The 20,213-nt window shown below is 39.4% G+C and overlaps 1 protein-coding gene across 3 annotated transcripts in view; it reads right to left on the reverse strand.

The window, feature by feature from the left end:
- LAMA2 (laminin subunit alpha 2) overlaps nt 1-20,213 on the reverse strand; it is a 708,999-nt gene that overhangs the window by 154,889 nt on the left and 533,897 nt on the right. For all 3 annotated transcript variants that reach the window (XM_025294565.3, XM_025294564.3, XM_044924246.2), the window contains 2 exons: nt 15,296-15,438; nt 11,845-11,943 (listed from right to left, as the gene is read on the reverse strand). In XM_025294565.3, coding sequence (XP_025150350.3) covers nt 11,845-11,943; nt 15,296-15,438 — 242 coding nt within the window. The remainder of the gene's footprint in view (nt 1-11,844; nt 11,944-15,295; nt 15,439-20,213) is intronic.

Below are 20,213 nucleotides of genomic sequence, written 5' to 3' on the forward strand. Positions count from 1 at the left end.
TCTAAAGGGTAAGCTCTACAGGGACAAAAACTTGGTCTGTCTGTTCATTGCTTGATATCCAGCTTCTAGTATGATGCCTCACTAATAGCAAGTATAAATGAATGCTGTCAAATATATGACTAAGCAATGATTTCCTAACTAATCTTACCAATCTTATTGGCATTCTTATTGCCCACATTTCTAGGAACGTTCCCAGAAAAAGCTTTGTTCATACAATTGCTCCCTAATTCCCATCTCAAAATAAATCCAGACCCCAAGATCATTCTGCTCCAACCTCATCTTCCCTGTGAAGACATCCTTGATGATTTTGACCTATACTCTCCTTTCTTAGATTTTCAAAAACAGCCATCATTACCACTATTCATGACTGCCATGGGTAATTATTTTGTTAGGTATTTTGTTATATCTATAGAATTTCAATCCTTGGAGATGAGGGCTATGTCTTATTAACTTTTATTCCTCTGAGAGCCAGGCACAGTGCCTGGCAAATTGTAAGGGGTCAAAGATGTTGGGTGATTGACTGATGTAATGATAATCAAACAAAGGATCCCTTTGAAGTTCTAAAGCCTGTTGGAGGGGGAAAAAAATCTTTCCATATGCCTTCCCGATACCATTCAAACTGGCCATATGCCTGGTGTCATGCTTGCCAGTGAATATGGATGGCTGGGTGCTTTTTTCTGGACATTTTTCAGCGCCTCATAGGATGCTGCTGCTGAAGAGCTACTGCTGAGTACTTAGGAGGAGAGCCAAGCCTGAGAGCCTGTGGTCACAACGACACTACATTCTAGTCACTGGCCTCCTGGTAATTCAAAACTACTGCAATTAGGTGACTGCACACCAAATACCATGCTTGTGGAGGTAAAGCTTGGAGGTGGGCAGAAATCTTTATGGCCAGCACAGTACTTATAAGGAAGAAGACAGGCTTCCCTCTTGGCTGTATTCCAGGAGAGGAGGGGATTTGAGATTCCTGGCACCAAAAGGCACTGACTTATGGCATCTAAGAGGTGGGTTCCACAGCCTGCTTCAGCTATACCCATGTTGATACGCATGTTCAGAAGGGCTGACAGTACTCTTTTGCATGTCGTTTACTCTTCCTGCCTTTAGAGAGCCATAGAGGGCGTATGTGCTAGGTTGCTTTAGTCGTATCTAACTCTGTGCGACCCTATGGACTATAGCCCAAAAGGCTCCTCTGTCCATGGGATTCTCCAGGCAAGAATACTGGAGTGGGTTGCCATGCCCTCCTTCAGGGGATCTTCCTGACCCAGGTATCGGAACCCACATCTCTCATGTCTCCTGCATTGGCAGGCAGGTTCTTTACCACTAGTGCCCCCTGGGAAGCCGCCCACTAGAGGGCATGATCCCTATTTTCACACTGCTGAGGAGGAAGGTTATGAAGAGGTTAAGTGACTTATCTGAACTCACACATACGCAGGGAACTGGGGATGAGACATACATTTTCTGTCTCATAGCTGTGTATTCTGTCAGTATCAAACATTGACTTCTGTTTGGCTAACATCCAGGAGGACAGAGAAGACACATGAAACAGTTAAGTATTCTAGGTGGGAGAAGGGACATGGCTCCAGCTTTTGCAATACTTTAAGTGCATAAGCTTTGTGTATGTTTAGTCACTCAGCTGTGTCCGACTCTGCAACGCCATGGACTGTAGCCCACCAGGCTCCTCTGTCGGGATTCTCTAGACAAGAGTACTGGAATGGGTTGCAATGTCCTACTCCAGGGGATCTTCCCGACCCAGGAATCAAACCTGTGTCTCTTACGTCTCCTGCATTGGCTGGCATGTTCTTTACTACTAGTGCCACCTGGAAGGCTTTAGGCTTTAGTAAATTAACACATTTGAAAAATCCATATCAGAACACCATGTAGATACACTTTAAAAAATCATGTTTCATTACCCAGTAATTAAGTTGAAGAGTCACCTTGTCAAAACCCACCCAGGAGAGACTCCATAAAGGGAGCCAATGACAAATATATTACCATCTATGGGTAGTGGTGCTAGACTGTAAAAGTGAAATTCACAAAAATCAGTTTCCCCCAGGACAGGCCATTGATAATGTGACAGATGAATGCTAACTACCACATGATAGGAGCTATCTGCCTGATTCCGTTTGGCTCTTCTTGCATTTTATTAAATTATCATCCCCATCCCTTAGTCAGCTTCCTCCTTACTCACTATTATCTTGTCCCTGAGTATCTGACAAATGTCTTCTCATTTCCCCTAATATGTACAATCTTCCTTTCATTCTCTACATTAGACTTTCTTATTTTTACATTCTCTTACCTCTGTTCTACAATTTTTCCAGTGTTCCTTTGTAAATGATGCCTTATACACTACTTTGCAAGTATTTCTCTTTCCTTTGATTATCTTTTTACATTCAAGTTCACTCAACTAGGTGTTTTTTTCCTTTTATTTTTCTTCTATTTTCTTTATGGTTGTTTCGTGTGCGTTTTTTTTAGAGTATTTATATCCAGGCAGCACGCATTACCATTAGACACACATTCATTTACTTCTGAACAATGTAGCTGTTACTTTCTTGCTTTAGCTGAAGCAGTTCTCACTGTGCCTCTTGAAACCTGCACATAATTTTCTTGGTTGGATATTACTAGTGTCTTTCATTTTCTGCCTTCTTTATGTTAAAACTAGAATCTAATGGAGCAAATCTAACTACTGAACAGACAACATTGCTTAGTTGCCGTCCTCCTTTGCATTTCCAGACTTACACAGTTTCCTGCTAAAATTAAATTTCAGATCTAATCATTTACATGATATTCTCAAGGGTCACCTTCAGATACTACTGGTTCTGTATATCCAAGGGTCAGTGAAGTGCCAGGACAAGCTACTAGGAGAGACAGTGCCCAAGGACAGAGACAGTCAACTGACCCTGGGGAAAAATAAGTCAGTTCTATGTGAAATTTCTCCTTAAATATTTCAGGTGTCAGTTTTGAAAGTTCCAAATAAGTATGATTTGTTATATGTTCTCTCCCTCTCTCTCTTAAATATAATAGTAGAAATGAAAAAACGTTGGCAACTTAAACCTTTTGGATCTGGTGGGGTAGAGAGTTATTTGTTTAATGATCATGAAAATAAATTTATAATCACAAACTGAAGAAAAAGCACAGTGGTATAACACAATTATAAGAGGAATCCCATCACACCTGGAATATCACAGAAGGCTCACTGTAGACTTTGATGAGCTGAGGTTTAGTTCAAGGTTAAAGAAAACATAGCTTCCCTGGTGGCTTAGAGGTAAAGAACCTGCCTGCCAAAGCAGGAGAAGCAGGTTCGATTCTTGGGTTGGGTAGATCCTCTGGAGAAGGAAATGGCAACCCACTCCAAATATTCTTGCCTGGGAAATCACATGGACAGAGGAGCCTGGCAGGCTACAGTCCATGGGGTGTCAGAGTTGGACATGACTTAAAGACTAAACAAAACAAAAGAAAACCCATGTAGAAAAGCTCTGTGGTAGAATGAAATGTCTGAGAATCAAGATAAAGGCAGAGAGAGGAGAGTGTGTTAAGGAGTATAGGGTCAAAAGTGGCAACTACAGTAGGAAGTTCAAGTAAAATAAAGCTTCCACTGGATTTAGTGCCCAGCTTGCCATTGATTACCTTGTCAAAACAGTTTTGGGAGCAAGCTGGGAGTGGAACCCTAGACTACAGGAAGTGAGGAGATAAAGCAGAGCTGTCTCCAAGTCTTTCAAACAAATTGGCTGTGAAATGAAAGATGGAGGTCAGGACAGTAGCAATAGAGGTACATACAGAGTTATCATCAAAAAGCATCTCAATATTCCATGCTGATCATAGTGTCTGACGTTATGAATATGTTACATGTGATTCCCATATTCAAGCAACTTACATTCCAAGTGGGAAATAAAATGATAATAAATTAAAATATGTTTAAAAGATATATAACTATACAATATTTACTTATATAATATTTGCACATTATATACCATAAGTGTTTAACATATTAATTTTGGGGAGGAACATTATTTTCTTTAGCAATGGCTTCCCTCGTAGCTCAGTGGGTAAAGAATCTGCTTGAAAGGCAGGAGACCTGGGTTCAATTCCTGGGTCAGGAAGATCCCCTGGAGAAGGAAATGGCAACCCACTCCAGTATTCTTGCCTGAAGAATCCCATGGACAGAGGAACCGGGCAGGCTATAGTCCATGGGAGGTCACAAGAGTCGGACATGACTTAGTGACTAAACCCCCCACGCGCCATTAGAGAACTTGATTGCATCATGAAAAAGATAAGCAAAAAATATATAAGCACCTGAGGGAGAGAGGGCAGCTTATACCAGCTATGCAGGATCAGACTCGCCAGATATTTTAACAATTAAAGTGTATTAATCATAAAGCGACTGGTCAGATAACAAAGCAGAGAGAAGGACTGTCAAAAAGATTGACTATACCAGTGAAAGCACTTTCCATAGGACAGGGAGCTGTAAGCACCACATGACTCTAGGCTGACAATAGTTTTCTATCTTGACTGGCATCAGAATCATCTGGAAGCTCATGAAAGTCCCAGTGTTCATACTATTGTTGTTTAGTCACTAAGTCATATCTGACTCTTTGAAATCACATGGACAGTAACCCACCAGGCTCCTCATTCTATGGGATTTCCCAGGCAAGAATACTAGAGCGGGTTGCCCTTTCCTTCTCCAGGGGATCTTCCCAACCCAGGAATCGAACATGCATCTCCTGTATTGCAGGTGGATCCTTTTACTGCTGAGCCCCTTTATATTGTGCATCAGACTGATTACATCACATTTGGGGGTGAGACTGGGCACCAGGTAATTCCAAGATGCAGTTCTAGTTTAAGGCACTGTCTCCTCTAACACAGCCACAGATACTAGGAAGTCATGGCCCCTGTACTTCTCATATTTTGATCTCAACTGCTGAACCATTCATGGCTGTGAGATAAAGGTATTGGTGGATTCAGCCATTGGGAAGATCCCCTGCAGGAGGGCATGGCAACCCCCTCCAGTATTTTTGCCTGGAGAATCCCCATGGATAGAGGAGCCTGGTGGGCTACAGTGTCCATAGGGTCACAAAGAGTTGGACACGACTAAGCAGTTAAGCACAACACAGGCATACACATTGGAAATTTACATCATTTAGTCTTCTAGTTATGATTCCACGGGTATCAATACAACTTTTAATTATCGTGCAGCTTGAGCACAGGAAAGAATTGATCATTTTGACTTGAATATTGAAGGTCTCCATGATTTTCTGGTGGGGACAAGGTTAATTAATAAGTGAGGATTTCCTTTTTATTTCTTCCCCATCCTCACTTCATCACAGAGATATTTACTTACAGAAGTCTTATTTTTAGGCTTTTCAAGTTACAAAATGTGAAGAATGGGTGGATAAAAATGGTATTGAAGTGTGGAAATGGGGAAAAAGAATACTTTCCAGTGGAGAAACCTGGCAAACATGACCTCAGCCAGGTGATCAAGATAAACACCAATAGTAATAAGACATACTGATTACATGGGTTCTTAATATGACATGATAAAATGATACATTATCTCTGTGGTCTTTCCCACACAGACCCATATCTCTATTCTAATCATGAGAAAAATGTAAGGCAAACACCCCAGTGGAGGGACATCATAAAAAATACATGAACTTGTCAAAACTGTCAAAATTATCAACAAACCAGAAAAGTCTAAGAAGCTGTCACAGTCTAGAGGACACAGTCTAAGATGACAGGATGATTAAATGTAATGTAGTGTCCTGGATAGGATCCTGAAATATACAAAGACATTAAGCAAAAGTGAAGAAATCTGAATAAAGTAGACTCTTTAGTTAATAATAATAATCAATCAATATTAGTTCATTGGTTGTGAAAGATGCATCATACTAAGATATTAACAGTAGAGGAAACTTGGTATGGAATACGGGAAATCTCTGTACTATCTTTGCAATAACTTTTCTGCAAATCTAAAACTGTTTTAAAATAAAAAGTTTGTTTTAAAATAGTATTAGAATTAACTCAAATTGGATAATAGATCTAAATATAAAATGCAAATTATAAAACTCCCAGATAACACAGTATAAAATTTAGATAACTTTAGGTATGGTGATGACATTTTAGATATTACCAAAACAATCAAAGAAGTAACTGATAACCTGGGGTTCATTAAAATTAAAAACTTTTCACTGTGATGAATATCGTCCAGAGAATGATGAGGCAAATCACAGACTGTTATCTTATAAAAGACTGTTGTCCAAAATACACAAGAAACACTTAATGATGAAAAACCTTGATTAAAAAAATTAGAAAAATTATGTCTTAGTCATTTAAGTGAAGTGTTAGTTGCTTAGTCGTGTCCAACTCTTTGTGACTCCATGGACTGTAGCCCACCAGGCTTCCCTGTCCATGGAATTCTCCAGGCAGGAATACTGGAGGGTTATCTATTCCCTTCTCTAGGGGATTTTCCCAACGCAGGGATTGAACCTGGGTTTCCCACATTGCAAGCAGACTGTTTACCAACTGAACCACCAGGGAAGCCCAGATGGTAGAGTCTGCTGCTATAACAAAATACCTCACATTAGGTGGCTTGTAAATGACAGAAGTTTTTTTCTCACAGTTCTAGAGATCAAGAAGTACAAAATAACATCTCATAGGTAGTGTCTTTTCACTTTGTGCTTACATGGTCAGGAAAGGGCAAAGGATCTTATTGGGGCCCCTTTTATATGGGACTAATTGCAGCCAGAGATGGAGAAGCTCTATACAGTCAGCAAAAATAAGACCAGGAGCTGACTGTGGCTCAGATCATGAACTCCTTATTGCCAAATTCAGACTTAAATTGAAGAAAGTAGGGAAAACCACTAGACCATTCAGGTATGACCTAAATCAAATCCCTTATGATAACACAGTGGAAGTGAGAAATAGATTTAAGGGACTAGATCTGATAGAGTGCCTGAAGAACTATGGATGGAGGTTCATGACATTGTACAGGAGACAGGGATCAAGACCATCCCCATGGAAAAGAAATGCAAAAAAGCAAAATGGCTGTCTGAGAAGGCCTTACAAAAGGCTGTGAAAAGAAGAAAAGTGAAAAGCAAAGGAGAAAAGGAAATATATTCCCATTTGAATGCAGAGTTCCAAAGAATAGCAAGGAGAGATAGAAAGCTTTCCTCAGCAATCAATGCAAAGAAATAGAGGAAAACAACAGATGGGAAAGACTAGAGATCTCTTCAAGAAAATTAGAGATACCAAGGGAACATTTCATGCAAAGATGGGCTCGATAAAGGACAGAAATGATATGGACCTAACAGAAGATATTAAGAAGAGGTGGCAAGAATACATAGAAGAACTATACAAAAAAGATCTTCACGACCCCGATAATCACGATGGTGTGATCACTCACCTAGAGCCAGACATGTGAGGTCAAGTGGGTCTTAGAAAGCATCACTATGAACAAAGTTAGTGGAGGCGATGGAATTCCAGTTGAGCTATTTCAAATCCTGAAAGATGATGCTGTGAAAGTGCTGCACTCAATATGCCAGCAAATATGGAAAAGTCAGCAGTGGCCACAGGACTGGAAAAGGTCAGTTTTAATTCCAATCCCAAAGCAAGGCAATGCCAAGGAATGTTCAAACTACTGCACAGTTGCACTCATTTCACATGCTAGTAAAGTAATGCACAAAATTCTCCAAGCCAGGCTTCAGCAATATGTGAACCGTGAACTTCCAGATGTTTAAGCTGGTTTTAGAAAAGGCAGAGGAACCAGAGATCAAATTGTCAACATCCACTGGATCATCAAAAAAGCAAGAGAGTTCCAGAAAAACATCTATTTCTGCTTTATTGACTATGCCAAACCCTTTGACTGTGTGGGTCACAGTGAACTGTGGAAAATTCTGAAAGAGATGGGAATACCAGACCACCTGACCTGCCTCTTGAGAAACCTATATGCAGGTCAAGAAGCAACAGTTAGAACTGGACATGGAACAACAAACTGTTTCCAAATAGGAAAAGGGGTACGTCAAGGCTGTATATTGTCACCCTGCTTATTTAACTTCTATGCAGAGTACATCATGAGAAATGTTGGGCTGGAAGAAGCACAAGCTGGAATCAAGATTGCCGGGAGAAATTTCAATAACCTCAGATATGCAGATGACACCACCCTTATGGCAGAAAGTGAAGAGGAACTAAAAAGCCTCTTGATGAAAGTGAAAGTGGAGAGTGAAAAAGTTGGCTTAAAGCTCAACATTCAGAAAATGAAGATCATGGCATCTGGTCCCATCACTTCATGGGAAATAGATGGGGAAACAGTGGAAACAGTGTCACACTTTATTTTTCTGGGCTCCAAAATCACTGCAGATGGTGATTGCAGCCAGGAAATTAAAAGATGCTTACTCCTTGGAAGGAAAGTTATGACCAACCTAGATAGCATATTAAAAAGCAGAGATACTACTTTGCCAACAAAGGTCTGTCTAGTCAAGGCTATGGTTTTTCCAGTGGTCATGTATGGATGTGAGAGTTGGACTGTGAAGAAAGCTGAGCACCAAAGAATTGATGCTTTTGAACTGTGGTGCTGGAGAAGACTCTTGAGAGTCCCTTGGACTACAAGGAGATCTAACCAGTCCATTCTAAAGGAGATCAGTCCTGGGTGTTCATTGGAAGGACTGATGCTGAGGCTGAAACTCCAATACTTTGGCCACCTCATGTGAAGAGTTGAGTCGTTGGAAAAGACTCTGATGCTGGGAGGGGTTGGGGGCAGGAGGAGAAGGGGATGACAGAGGATGAGATGGCTGGACGGCATCACTGACTCGATGCACATGGGTTTGTGTGAACTCCAGGAGTTTGTGATGGACAGGGAGGCCTGGTGAGCTGCGATTCATGGGGTCGCAAAGAGCTGGACACGACTGAGCGACTGAACTGAACTGAATTCCATTCATGAAGGCTCTGCCTTAATGACCTATTTCCTTCTGACAGCCTCACTTCCTAGTATCATTACCTTGAGGCGGGGGAGGTTTAGGATTTCAACATAGGAATTTTGGAGAGGATACATGCATTCAACTTACAGCAAGACCTGAATAGACATCACACCAAAGAAGCTATACAGATGGCAAGTAAGCATGTAAAAGTGCTCAATATCGTGTGGATGTTACACTTCCCTAAGGAATTGTAAATTAATATAAGTTGAGATACTACTATACACCTACTGTTGTTGTTTAGTTGCGAAGTAGTGTCTGACTGTTGGGCAGACTGTGGCTCGCCAGGCTTCCCTGTCTTTCACTGTTTTTGGGAATATTCTCTAACTCATGTCCATTGCATTGGAGATGCTATCCAACCTTCCTTTGTCAACCCCTCTCTCCTGCCCTCAGACTTCCCCAGCATACACCTATTAGAATGGCCAAAATTCAAAACACTGACACCACCAAATGCTGGTGAGGATGTGGAGCAATAGGAACTCTTACTCATTGCTGCTGGGAAATGCAAAATGGTACAGCTATCCTGGAAGACAGTTTGGTGATTTCTTGCAGAACTAAACATACTCTTACCATATGATAGAGCAATTGCATTCTTTGGTTTTTACACAAATAAATTGAAAACATATATTTGGATGCTAATAGCAGCTTTACTCAAATATTGCCAAAGCTTAGAAGCAACCAAAGTGTCCTTCAGTAAGTGAATGGATAAATAAACCTGTACATCCAGAAAATGGAACACTACTCACCACTGAAAAGAAATGAGCTATCAAGACACCAAAAGACATGAATGAAACTTCAATGTATATTACTAAGTGAAAGAAATCAATCTGGAAAGGTTACATACTGTATAATTCTAACTATATGATATACAGAGACAGTAAAAAGAGCAGTGGTTGCCAGGGGTTAAGGAGGAGGGAGAGGTGAAAAGGCAGAGCATGGGGGACTTTTAGAGCCGTAAAAGTACTCTAAATGACACTATAAAGGTGGAGACATGTCATTAAACATTTGTCAAAATCTATAGATTGTACAACACCAAGAGTGAACCCTAAATTAAGCTATGCTTTTGAGTGATAATGATTTGTCAGTGTAGATTTATCTGTTGTAACAAATGTATCACTCTGTGGGGGGAAGTTGATAATGTGGGAGGCTATTTGTGTCTTGGGGCAGGGGAGCATATGGGAAATCTCAGTATTTTCCAGTCAATTTTGCTTTACACTACTCAAAAATACTAAGTCCATTTTAAGAAATTTAGTATGGGAGAGGCTTCTGAGAAGATGAAAGGATGTAGGTTAAGAAATAACAAAGGAATAGTAATAATAAAGGCTCAGATCATTTGGCTGTAATCAGCTCAATGACAGCAACAACATTTGCTTACCCCTCTTTTCCCAGTGTCTGTCATTCTGTTATAGTATCTAGAACATATTCAATCCTTAGGAAGAATTAATTAAATGAATCAGTGAATGAAATGCCACCGTTCCATGGAATTTTCCCCTAATAACCCTTAACAAGATTAAATTAATCCATTTATGTGTACTTCTGTTACATTCTTTTATTTCATGCTGTATTATATACTTACTTGCGCTTGTCTCCACACTTAAATGCTTATGTACACACACACACACACACACACGAGACTACAAACTCCTTGAAGACAGACTAGGCCTCATTTTTATCTGTCACCTGCCAACACTTAGCTTGGGCTTTGTATGTGGGGAACATTCGTGTGTGCCTGTTGACTGAGATTACTTTCGCATGATCCGCTTAAAAGTTCTTATTAATGTATTCACAGAACAAACATAAAATTGCAAAATATTAAATTGATATGAGATAAATGGACTCACTAATCTAATATCTAACTACATTTGGCAAGAAATTTTGTATTTGTACATTCCACATCACTGGGAAGAAATCCTGAAAAAGTGTTTAGTAGGCTATTTGTAACCTGAGTGCCATTGATCAGCATCATGTGCTGAGAATTCCATTTGATTTCCCTGTGGAAATTCTAATAAGCCAGCAGCAGGTTAGGTGGAAATGGTATTGCAACTGTTGGAATCCGTGAACTCGGTCCTCCTGAGATCCTCGAATATAGCCGTTCCTAAGTCATTTTGGTGTTATGGCCTGAGGGATTTCTTCTTTAAAAAACGGACTAGATAATCTGCAAGAACCTTCTAGCTCCAATATTTTTTGTCATTTAAAGTTCTTTGAGAATCAAACTGGACCCCTAAATTCCAGGCCAGTTTTCCAGTTCATGCATTTTTCTGGCCACAAGATGGCGAACTTTATGCTGTTTTCTTCATTCTCTACAAGGGAAAAGAACCTTAACCCTCTTGCAGTTTTGAAAATTTAAAACTCTCAATATCTTAAAAAATCTGATAAACACAACATGGATTTGCATTCTGACTTTAAAAAGTGTCTTAAGTGCTTTGGATTTTCTTGATAAAGATTTCCTCTTTTGTGGGGCAATACAGATTTAGACTGTATTTCTATTAATGCACAAATACAAATATCCCATGATAAAATCAAAGAGACAACAAGTATTTTCATTTGCTTATCTTTTTTCTTATGTAGTCAGAGACAGGGATTTGGGAATCCAGAATCTATGGAAGCTAGTGGATAGAGTTCGCAAAATACACTGTCATTCTGGTATTTCTAAACATTGGCCTTGATACTTCCCAAGTCTAAAGTATCCCAGTCTTTTCTTGTGGTACTGGGTTCTCAGATTTTATCTGAGGCAGAAGTAGCAAGTCAAAAATACATCGATTTCATGCACCAAATTTGGCTTTAGGAAGAACAAGATTTGCATTTCAGAAATTTGAAGTAATTTCCCTTAATTATATATAATCTGTCTGCTTCAAGAAGAAGCATGATTTTGCCAACTTACCCTGGTCAGAAGTTCATTCATTTCTGTCACCAGCGTGCTCAGATTGCCTTCTGCCAACTGAATGAGCCTCTCTGGGGCCCGCTGAGGTGAGAGCAAATTCTGAAAGAGATTTCATTCCATATGATTTTGAGTAAATGGTCTTGCAGTGATCATAGGTTGAACATTTAACAGAACACATTTTTCCTTTATATACAAAGAACTTAGCCTTCTCACCTTCAAAGAAGAGAGGAACTATTTCAACTGGGTACTTACACACAAAGCACTGTGCAGAATAACCTGGCAAATAACACAAACTGCTGCAGTTTAAGACATTACTACGTGCCAGGTCTTTTTGTTTTGCGTTGTTTCATTTAGTTCTTACAACAGCTCTATGAGATAAAAATGTTACTTCATTTTGTAGGCAGAAAACTGTGGCTTAAAGAGACCTAAAAGCATATACAAGATCGCATAGCCAGTAAGAAGCAGAGTCAAGATGAACCGTGTCTGAATTTTTAAGGCCTCTACATTAGTCACCGAGATACAGTTTATAGGCTTATCACTTCTTTCTTTGCGGACAGGAGCCCTGACAGAGGACCTGGCTGGGCGCTAACTAACTGACGGTGTCAGTGTTGTAGGAGCTGGCCTGGTGCTCACAGCTGGTACATTTTCCCCTCCTACTGAACATTATCAATCTCACAACACTAACAGTAGATGGGATCACTCTGTGACAGTGATGAATGAAACAAAAATGAGACCACTCCATAATCTTGTCTAAACGCAGATAAAATCATGGTCTCTGTGCAGATCACAAAAATACCCTGAATCCCATTTTCTGGCTAATATGAGTGACCACTGCTTCCTCACTAACTGTAGCTTTAACTTCTCTTTTTCTTCCTTCCTTCTAGATAAGATTCATTAGAATACTTAATTACAGAATTATTTCCACTTCCTATGAGCACCCAATCCAACACAAACCTCTGTTTCCTTGAAACTGCTCCCCAATTCCTTAGCATAATCCCCAATACTCTGAGTGATTCTTAATGCCCTGTTACTGAGACACACCCAAACCCCACATGCTGTGCAGTGTCCTTTGTGGCATCAAGTTAGTGAATCCTGCTTTGTTCTATCACATGTGTGTGCCAGGTCATCTGTGACTGGAACCCAGGGAGCACTGACACAGTTAAAGGAACCAAACAAAGGGTATACCTAACTTGCTTAATGATTTATAACATTAAAATGGGATTCCAGATATTAAACAATGGAAGAGGAACACAGACAGAATCAAGAAAGACTGGAATTTAAGGAAAATCAAATCATTCTAACCAACACCCAGTCATAAGAAAACAGGTAATTGAACCCTCTGGCTTGGTTGAGGTCCACAGATTGAAATGTCTTTCAGAGGGCCCTTCAGAAATTCATTCATTGCATAAGTTATTACTTACAATTTTTTTATGTCCCACTGAAGCATTTGCTTCTCTAGCTCAATTTTCTGTCTTTGTGTTCTTTCCATATATAATAACTGGTCAGCAGTTTCTTTATTAGAACTCTTTGCATTCCTGAATGCTAGGCCTCTAAAGTAAACTCAGATTCCTCTGCCTGGCTTTCAAGGTTGTCCTTCATACCACCCAGGCCCACTAAAGCCTCCAGTCTTATCTTTCACTAGCAGACCTGACTTCTAATGTCTCCAAGACAGATCTTGCTCATTCACACTTCTGCCTCTGTGCACATGGCTCTCATAGATTCAGTGGCAAGAGTATGTATGGATGGGCTGGGGGTCAGAGAGATCTCGCCAATGGTGGACTGAGCTGTTTCCCCTCTGAGCTGTGTGAAGGGGGTGTCATTGTCTCAGGCCCTACAGTTACATTGACTCTTTTCAAATCTCAGCTCTGTACCTAGCAACCATGTGACCTTTTCTTGCACTTGAAACTTCTCTATGACTCAGTGTCCCTGCTCGACTATGTGAGAAAGATGTAGATAATATATTACTCCTTTTCTACTTCTTGGATTTTTGGCAGTCTATGTGTGATAATTCATGTAAGACTTTAGTCAATTGCCTAGCACAGATATCCTCATCAATACATGCTACCTATTCTTGTTATCATTATGATCAGTTTCTTCTTCTAGTAAATAGGGATAATAATACTTACTTTAAAAGCTGTGGTCTGAATTAAAGAATGTATTTCCTAGAAGAGTGTCTGCTAGTGCCTAATGAATAAATCTTAGACTTTTTCCTCCAGTTTTACCAATAATTCTCTGCCTGTTGAAATTGTTTCTATCTTTCAAGTTCTAAAACCAATTACACTTTCATTAATGATATACTTTCCTTGCTTACTCTGGATCTTATCCATTTCTCCGATCTTGAACACTACTGTATGTCAAATGCCTATAAAGCTCATGGTAATAGTTTGCTAATTGTTTAATTATCTTTTTAAACCATATAGACCCTAACCTTCCTAAAGGTAGTGACTGCATGCATTAGGGGTTGTGAAACCCTCAGAGAACCAAGTACAATACTGGGCATTCCAGACTTTCTCAATAAATATTTGGTAACTGACTAATAGGGTATAAGTTGTCACCTTTCATCTTTTTTTTTTAAATCAGATGAAACAACCTCAATTTCCTTAACATTTCTGCCTTATCTTATTAACTACTGAAAGCTGTAACAATGTCTTAGAATGGGGTTTCCTCTGCAACAAAAATAGTTCCTGTTGAAGTACTTTCAAATGTCTCCTCATTCTCCAGTACAAAATGTTCACCTTGTGTTTTCATTTTGATAGTAAACTTAAATGTTAATGCAAGCATTTCTGGAACCTCGGCTGGGAACCTGAGAGATTCACACAACCACCAGATCTCAGCGCCTACATTTGCATGCCTGTTTGATCACAGGGCAGACTGAGCATATAAATCATGCAAACTTGTCAAATGATGCCAAATGTCATTTCAGGTCCTCTCACAAGGGATTCTCTAGTTCAAATTATGGAAAGGTAGAACTGAATTACCACATGTCACATGCTGATGAAAGAACCTGCGTGGAAGTAGTCAGTAACATACTCTTGTTGTAAGTAGCAATTTGCATTCAGCAAAAATCATGTTACTTTATATTAATGTTTTTAATTTGAATTTTATTGGTTTTTAAGACTTTTGAAAGAATTAATTTGTTTTGATTTTATAGAGCTATTAAGTATAAGGAGTTCATATCTGATTTTATGTTTGCACATACTTAACGAATGTAATAAAATTGATTTAGGCCAAACACTGGGGGTACATGAGCCTCTTTTCCCTTAAGAGCAATCAGTAAATTGTAGTTCTCAAGTTTGAAAAACATTGGTTTAGAAAGCCTCTGAATTTCCCTAACAGCAGCCTGCCTTAATTTGGGACAATGGGAAGTGCATTTACCAATTAGGGCAATTCCCCCCTGGGGAAACTTCTGTCATCTTTTATCCCAACTTTTGCTGTTACCACTCCAACCTACCTTGAGTTCCTGAGTCATATTTTCAAGACCATACAGAACTTTATATGGAGCGGGCAGAGGGCCAGTGAGGTTGATGCTTGTGGCCATCTGCTCCAGGCGAGCCAAGTCACCGAGAAGAAGGCCGGTGCATTCATCTCCACAAACTGTGAGAGGGAAATGGCAAAGAATAATGACTTCTGCTAAGCATCCCAGACAGATGTGCAAAGATTTCAGCTATGAAATATTTTATGGGCTAAGTATCCTTCTGAGAAAGATGATGTTTCTCATCTCAAATAATTAACACTTTTAAAAGATGAAAACAACAACAAAAGAGCAGACATGCGTGTCACCCAGAATCTGAGATGTGGATGATGATATAAACTGAGGAACCAGAGAAGAGGAGCCAATGGATTTTGAGAGGAAATGAGTGCATTGCCTAAGTATTAAAGAAGATGTAAGACCTGGAATACAGCATTTATAAATACCCCAGAAATGCCACCTGATCAGTGTACAGAAAATCCATAATTGGGAATAAAATATGCTTTGGAATCTAAAAATGTATAGATTGGTCCCTTAGATAGAGCTGTGGAGAATCTGTAGCAATTGGGTCTCCACATGCTTCATGTGTTAAATATGCAAAAACTGTATGACTCTTTAGCTTAACTTCTATTGATAAGGAGTTTTTTTTAACAAGTCAAAAGAACTCTTCTCTTTAAAATTTGTGGTTTTATTTCCCCTCCTGATGAAATCTATTTATTTACTTATTTATTCACTTACTTACTTACATATTTGCCAACTACTCCTCTTTAGTCACCCAGTGTGTTATCACTCACGATTAGATGCAGTCCCACAGATTTCTACTTTATGATTAACCTAACCCTGTCCTGTGGATAAATAACTGCCGAAAGTCAGGAAAACGTTATTCTTGAAGTAGCAAAGAGTGCTAGTGTTCTACCTATATATTTTGTCAATGATTAGAAAGAGGGACTATTCAAAGTTGGTAGGGGTGGAAGAGGTCTGGATGGTAGTAGAGAGAAAAAAAAAGGTTTCTTCACCACTATCATACTAACTCATAAATAGTACAATTTCTAAAATTAAAATATGTTGATTCTTTTGGAGACTATAAAATGTACCTATTCAGTTTGGATTTTTAGTTCAATTTTTTTTTCACTCTTTGCCCATCAGAGAAGTGAGGTGTAGCTTCTCCATGCCAAGAAGCATGTGCTACCATATTTATGATATGTATCCATGTATTGAGAGAGTCATTTCTTAGGTAGGTTGATAAGAAGTCCAGGGTCCCTGAGGAGAAAGGGGTCTGGGGATCTTGAGGAGGAGAAAATGACAAATGTTTTTTTCTTTAAGCCCAGAGCTGATGATTATATAACAAAACAACTCATCTTGCTCAAGGACGTTTTTCCTTAAACTTTGTACCAGTGATTATATAACAACAATGTAGCCTGCTTGAGGACATGTTTTTCCTTCTTGAGAACCTTCTGACTAATCCTGTCATCTTAAAATGTATATTGTTGGAGTGGGTCTGGTAAGACCCTTACAATCCTGAGACATTCTTTTGATTTACTGTAATAACCAATTGAAAAAGTATATAGCTCTCTTGCTAAGACTAGCAAGTGGGGCACTCTCCATACCCCTTCTGATGTCTATGTCAGAAGCTTTCTCTGTCCCTTTTTATACTTTAATAAAACTCTGTCTATACAAAAGATCTTGAGTGATCAAGCCTGGTCCCTGATCCTGAAGCTAGATCTTCTTTGGAGATCACGAATCTGACATTGTTCACCATAAGTGATCAGCATATAGATACAATTTCTAGCTTACATTCTGCATATGGAGGTATCAAAACTACACACATGTTAAAAGAGAGGAAAATACATACCATGAAAAATACTGAGATCTGGAGCTGTTTTGCCTCATGCCCCAAACTGGCAAGGATTCAATTAGTTCTCTAAACTAAACTCCCTTGAGCTGCCCAATGGAGATAAAACCATTAACTGATGCTTGTAAACAAAGAAGTAGTACAGAGAGTGATTTTTTGATAGGATGGCAGTTAGACATGAGTCACAATATCCCTTCACAGGGACTATACTGCCCTAGCAGGGCTATAATGTATCAGCTCTTTGCAGGTGACACCGGTAAATGGGGAGCGTCACCTGCAGGGGTGCTCTAAGCTCCTGGTGCCTGGCAAGCTGAGTGAACACAGAGGCTTTGGAAGCAAGAAGTGAGGTCTGACAAACTAGAGCTGGATCTCTTTCTCTTCAACCCAGAAAGAGAGAGGATTTGCTTTAAATGGAAACTAAGTAAAAGGAAGAGAAGGCTGTGGCCTCAAACTCTCAGCTCAATGGTAAGTGCTTGAGAAGTTTCAACAGGCCTGTTAATGTGAAACAATCATGGAACACACAGCCCAGAACACAGTTAGGTACCAAATTGACTCTGTCTGAACACCAAGACCCAGTTTAGTCCTCAAACTTGAATGGGTTTCAGAGGCATCTGAAGGGCTTTCTTAAATTACAGAAGGCTGGGCCATACCCCTAGCATTTCTGATTTGAGAGGTGACTGAATGGTCTGGTTTCTGATTCTCTGACTAAGCATGTGCTTTTCTAACAAGCTTCCAGGTGAATATTAATTCTCTGGTCCTGGGCACCACACGTTGGATAACTACTGTATCACATCACCTGGGAGCTTATTAGGATCTTGGGCCCTATCCCAGATCCAGTGAATCAGAATCTACATTTCAGAAAGATTCCCATGTGATCTCTGCATGTTAATGTTTGAGATGCATTGCTGTGGGTCAGTGGCTCTCGATCTTGCTGCATATTCGAATCGTGGCCATTTACAAAAATATAGATGTCTAGCGTTTCCCCTAGCCACCTCCAGAGACTCTGATTTGATGGGTTTGTGGTAAGGCCCAGGCATCAGTACATTTAAAAGATACCAGATGATTCTATCATATAGCAGAGTTTAGAATCACTGGGCCAGATGACAAACTACAGATTCTCTATCCTAAAGGGAGATAGGGTTTAGAAGAAAGAGGTCATTTTACTTGCTGTCTCCTCTGTCGAGAACACTTCTTTCTTCATCTTCACCTATGTGACTCCTGGAGAATCAGGGCCAGGGCTCAAGTGTTACTTCCTTGGAGGAGTCAGCCCTGATGACTCTGAAATTACTGTCCTCATACATCACTATTGTATTCCCTTTGTCTTATTATCTTAACACTCATGCACGTATAAGCTATCTTTTCATTTTAGGCATTTTTATATTGTTTCTCTATCACCAGAGAAGGGACCTTAATCAGCTTTGGTCACAGTGCCTAAGAAAGTGTCTTGCACATAGTAAGCAATCAACAAATATTTGTTTACTACTATCTTTGTGAAAGGAGGGAAAAAATATTTTGGAGAAGATCACAGAGTTATCACCATTTTAAAAGTCCCATTCAACCTCTAGTGAACATGTATTTTGGGCAGATGTTCTCAGGATAGAAGCAAGCAGTGTGCTCTTTTTCACTTTCAAGATCTTGAAAGATACTTGATAATATGACATTTCACTATGCTTTTTAGGGTAGGGTGTTCTTCAGAATACATTGCTAGTTCTTTCTCTAACTTATTTAGAATTTATAACCTACCCATTGCTAAGAGGAATTGAGTCAGCTCATTGATAATGGTATGGCTTGAGGCTCCTCACTGATGGTTCCAGAAACTTCCAGGGAAAAGTTTTCTCAGTAATTTCAGTTTTTACTTCATACAAGCATAAATCAGGGGCTGGAATGCAGAACTAGATCTGATTTACTGTAAAACACTGCAGACTAAATTGGTGAGCTAGAATGCCAAGAGGCATGATGAATACGGATTTTTCTCTCATTTATTCTACCCCCTGTCCATCTGTTTTGGTTCCTCATCTTCCGTTGTTGAAATGAAAATGTATTTAATTGCTCTTTCAAGGACTCATAATTCCATTTTATGTCTCTGTGTCCAAAGGTCTATTATTACACTATGTCTTATGCTCTCTGTATTTGCTTTTGGGGGAACAAAGTACAAGCACATTTCCATAAGTGAAGGCTAAGTTTTATAGTATGCTTCAAGTAATATACTAACACATATCCAAATGGGTCAGAAAGACTTATGAATACGACAGCTATGGGGTTTTTCCAAAGCTTCTGTACAAGTCTAGTTCATGCAGTTATAAGACAAACGCATGGGGAAACGTGCCCTTTACATAATGGTTTGCTAATTTTATCCTTTCACAAAATATTTAACTTACACCACAAGCTACTTTCATTTGTCCTCAAAAAGTCTGAAATGTCTGGCAACAAACACTGGAAATGGGATGCAAATTAAAACCACATTTAATTCAGTACGATAGGGAAGATCTGAAGTGTATATAGAGACAAGGAATATTCACATTACATAAACATTGTTCTTTGATAAGGGTCCAGTAACTACTCATAACACCTATCATATAATCAAGATCCCCAGGGAACCTCTCCAAACCATTCTCCTGTTAAGCAATAGAGATAAGTTATAAAATGAGACTCTGCCTGAAATGCATGGGAGCAAAAAGCAAATATTTTAAGACTATGATTATATTTTACATGACTAAATGTTTCTGAGGCTTTGCTTATGAAAGTGTCAGGATAAATTTGTGTCTAATATTAACAAATGCAGTACTAAATTCAGATTGTTATAGCTGGGCACATGTAAGGGGCAAATCATGCAGCTGAAATTACAGATCGTTCCGTTAGCAATTAGTACAAAATATTGCATTTCTACTAGAGTCCCCCATGCATAATAAGCACTGGCTTACTGTCACAAAAAATTCACCCACCACATCCAAACCAAATAATCTGAAGCTGAAATGAGAGCACTGCATATTTTTAAAAAGGCCAAACCTATTAACCAATTTTAGGTAAAGATACACAAACTGTCCACTC

Source organism: Bubalus bubalis, chromosome 10 (genome assembly GCF_019923935.1).
Source record: "Bubalus bubalis isolate 160015118507 breed Murrah chromosome 10, NDDB_SH_1, whole genome shotgun sequence".
In the NCBI taxonomy this organism is placed as follows: domain Eukaryota; kingdom Metazoa; phylum Chordata; class Mammalia; order Artiodactyla; family Bovidae; genus Bubalus; species Bubalus bubalis.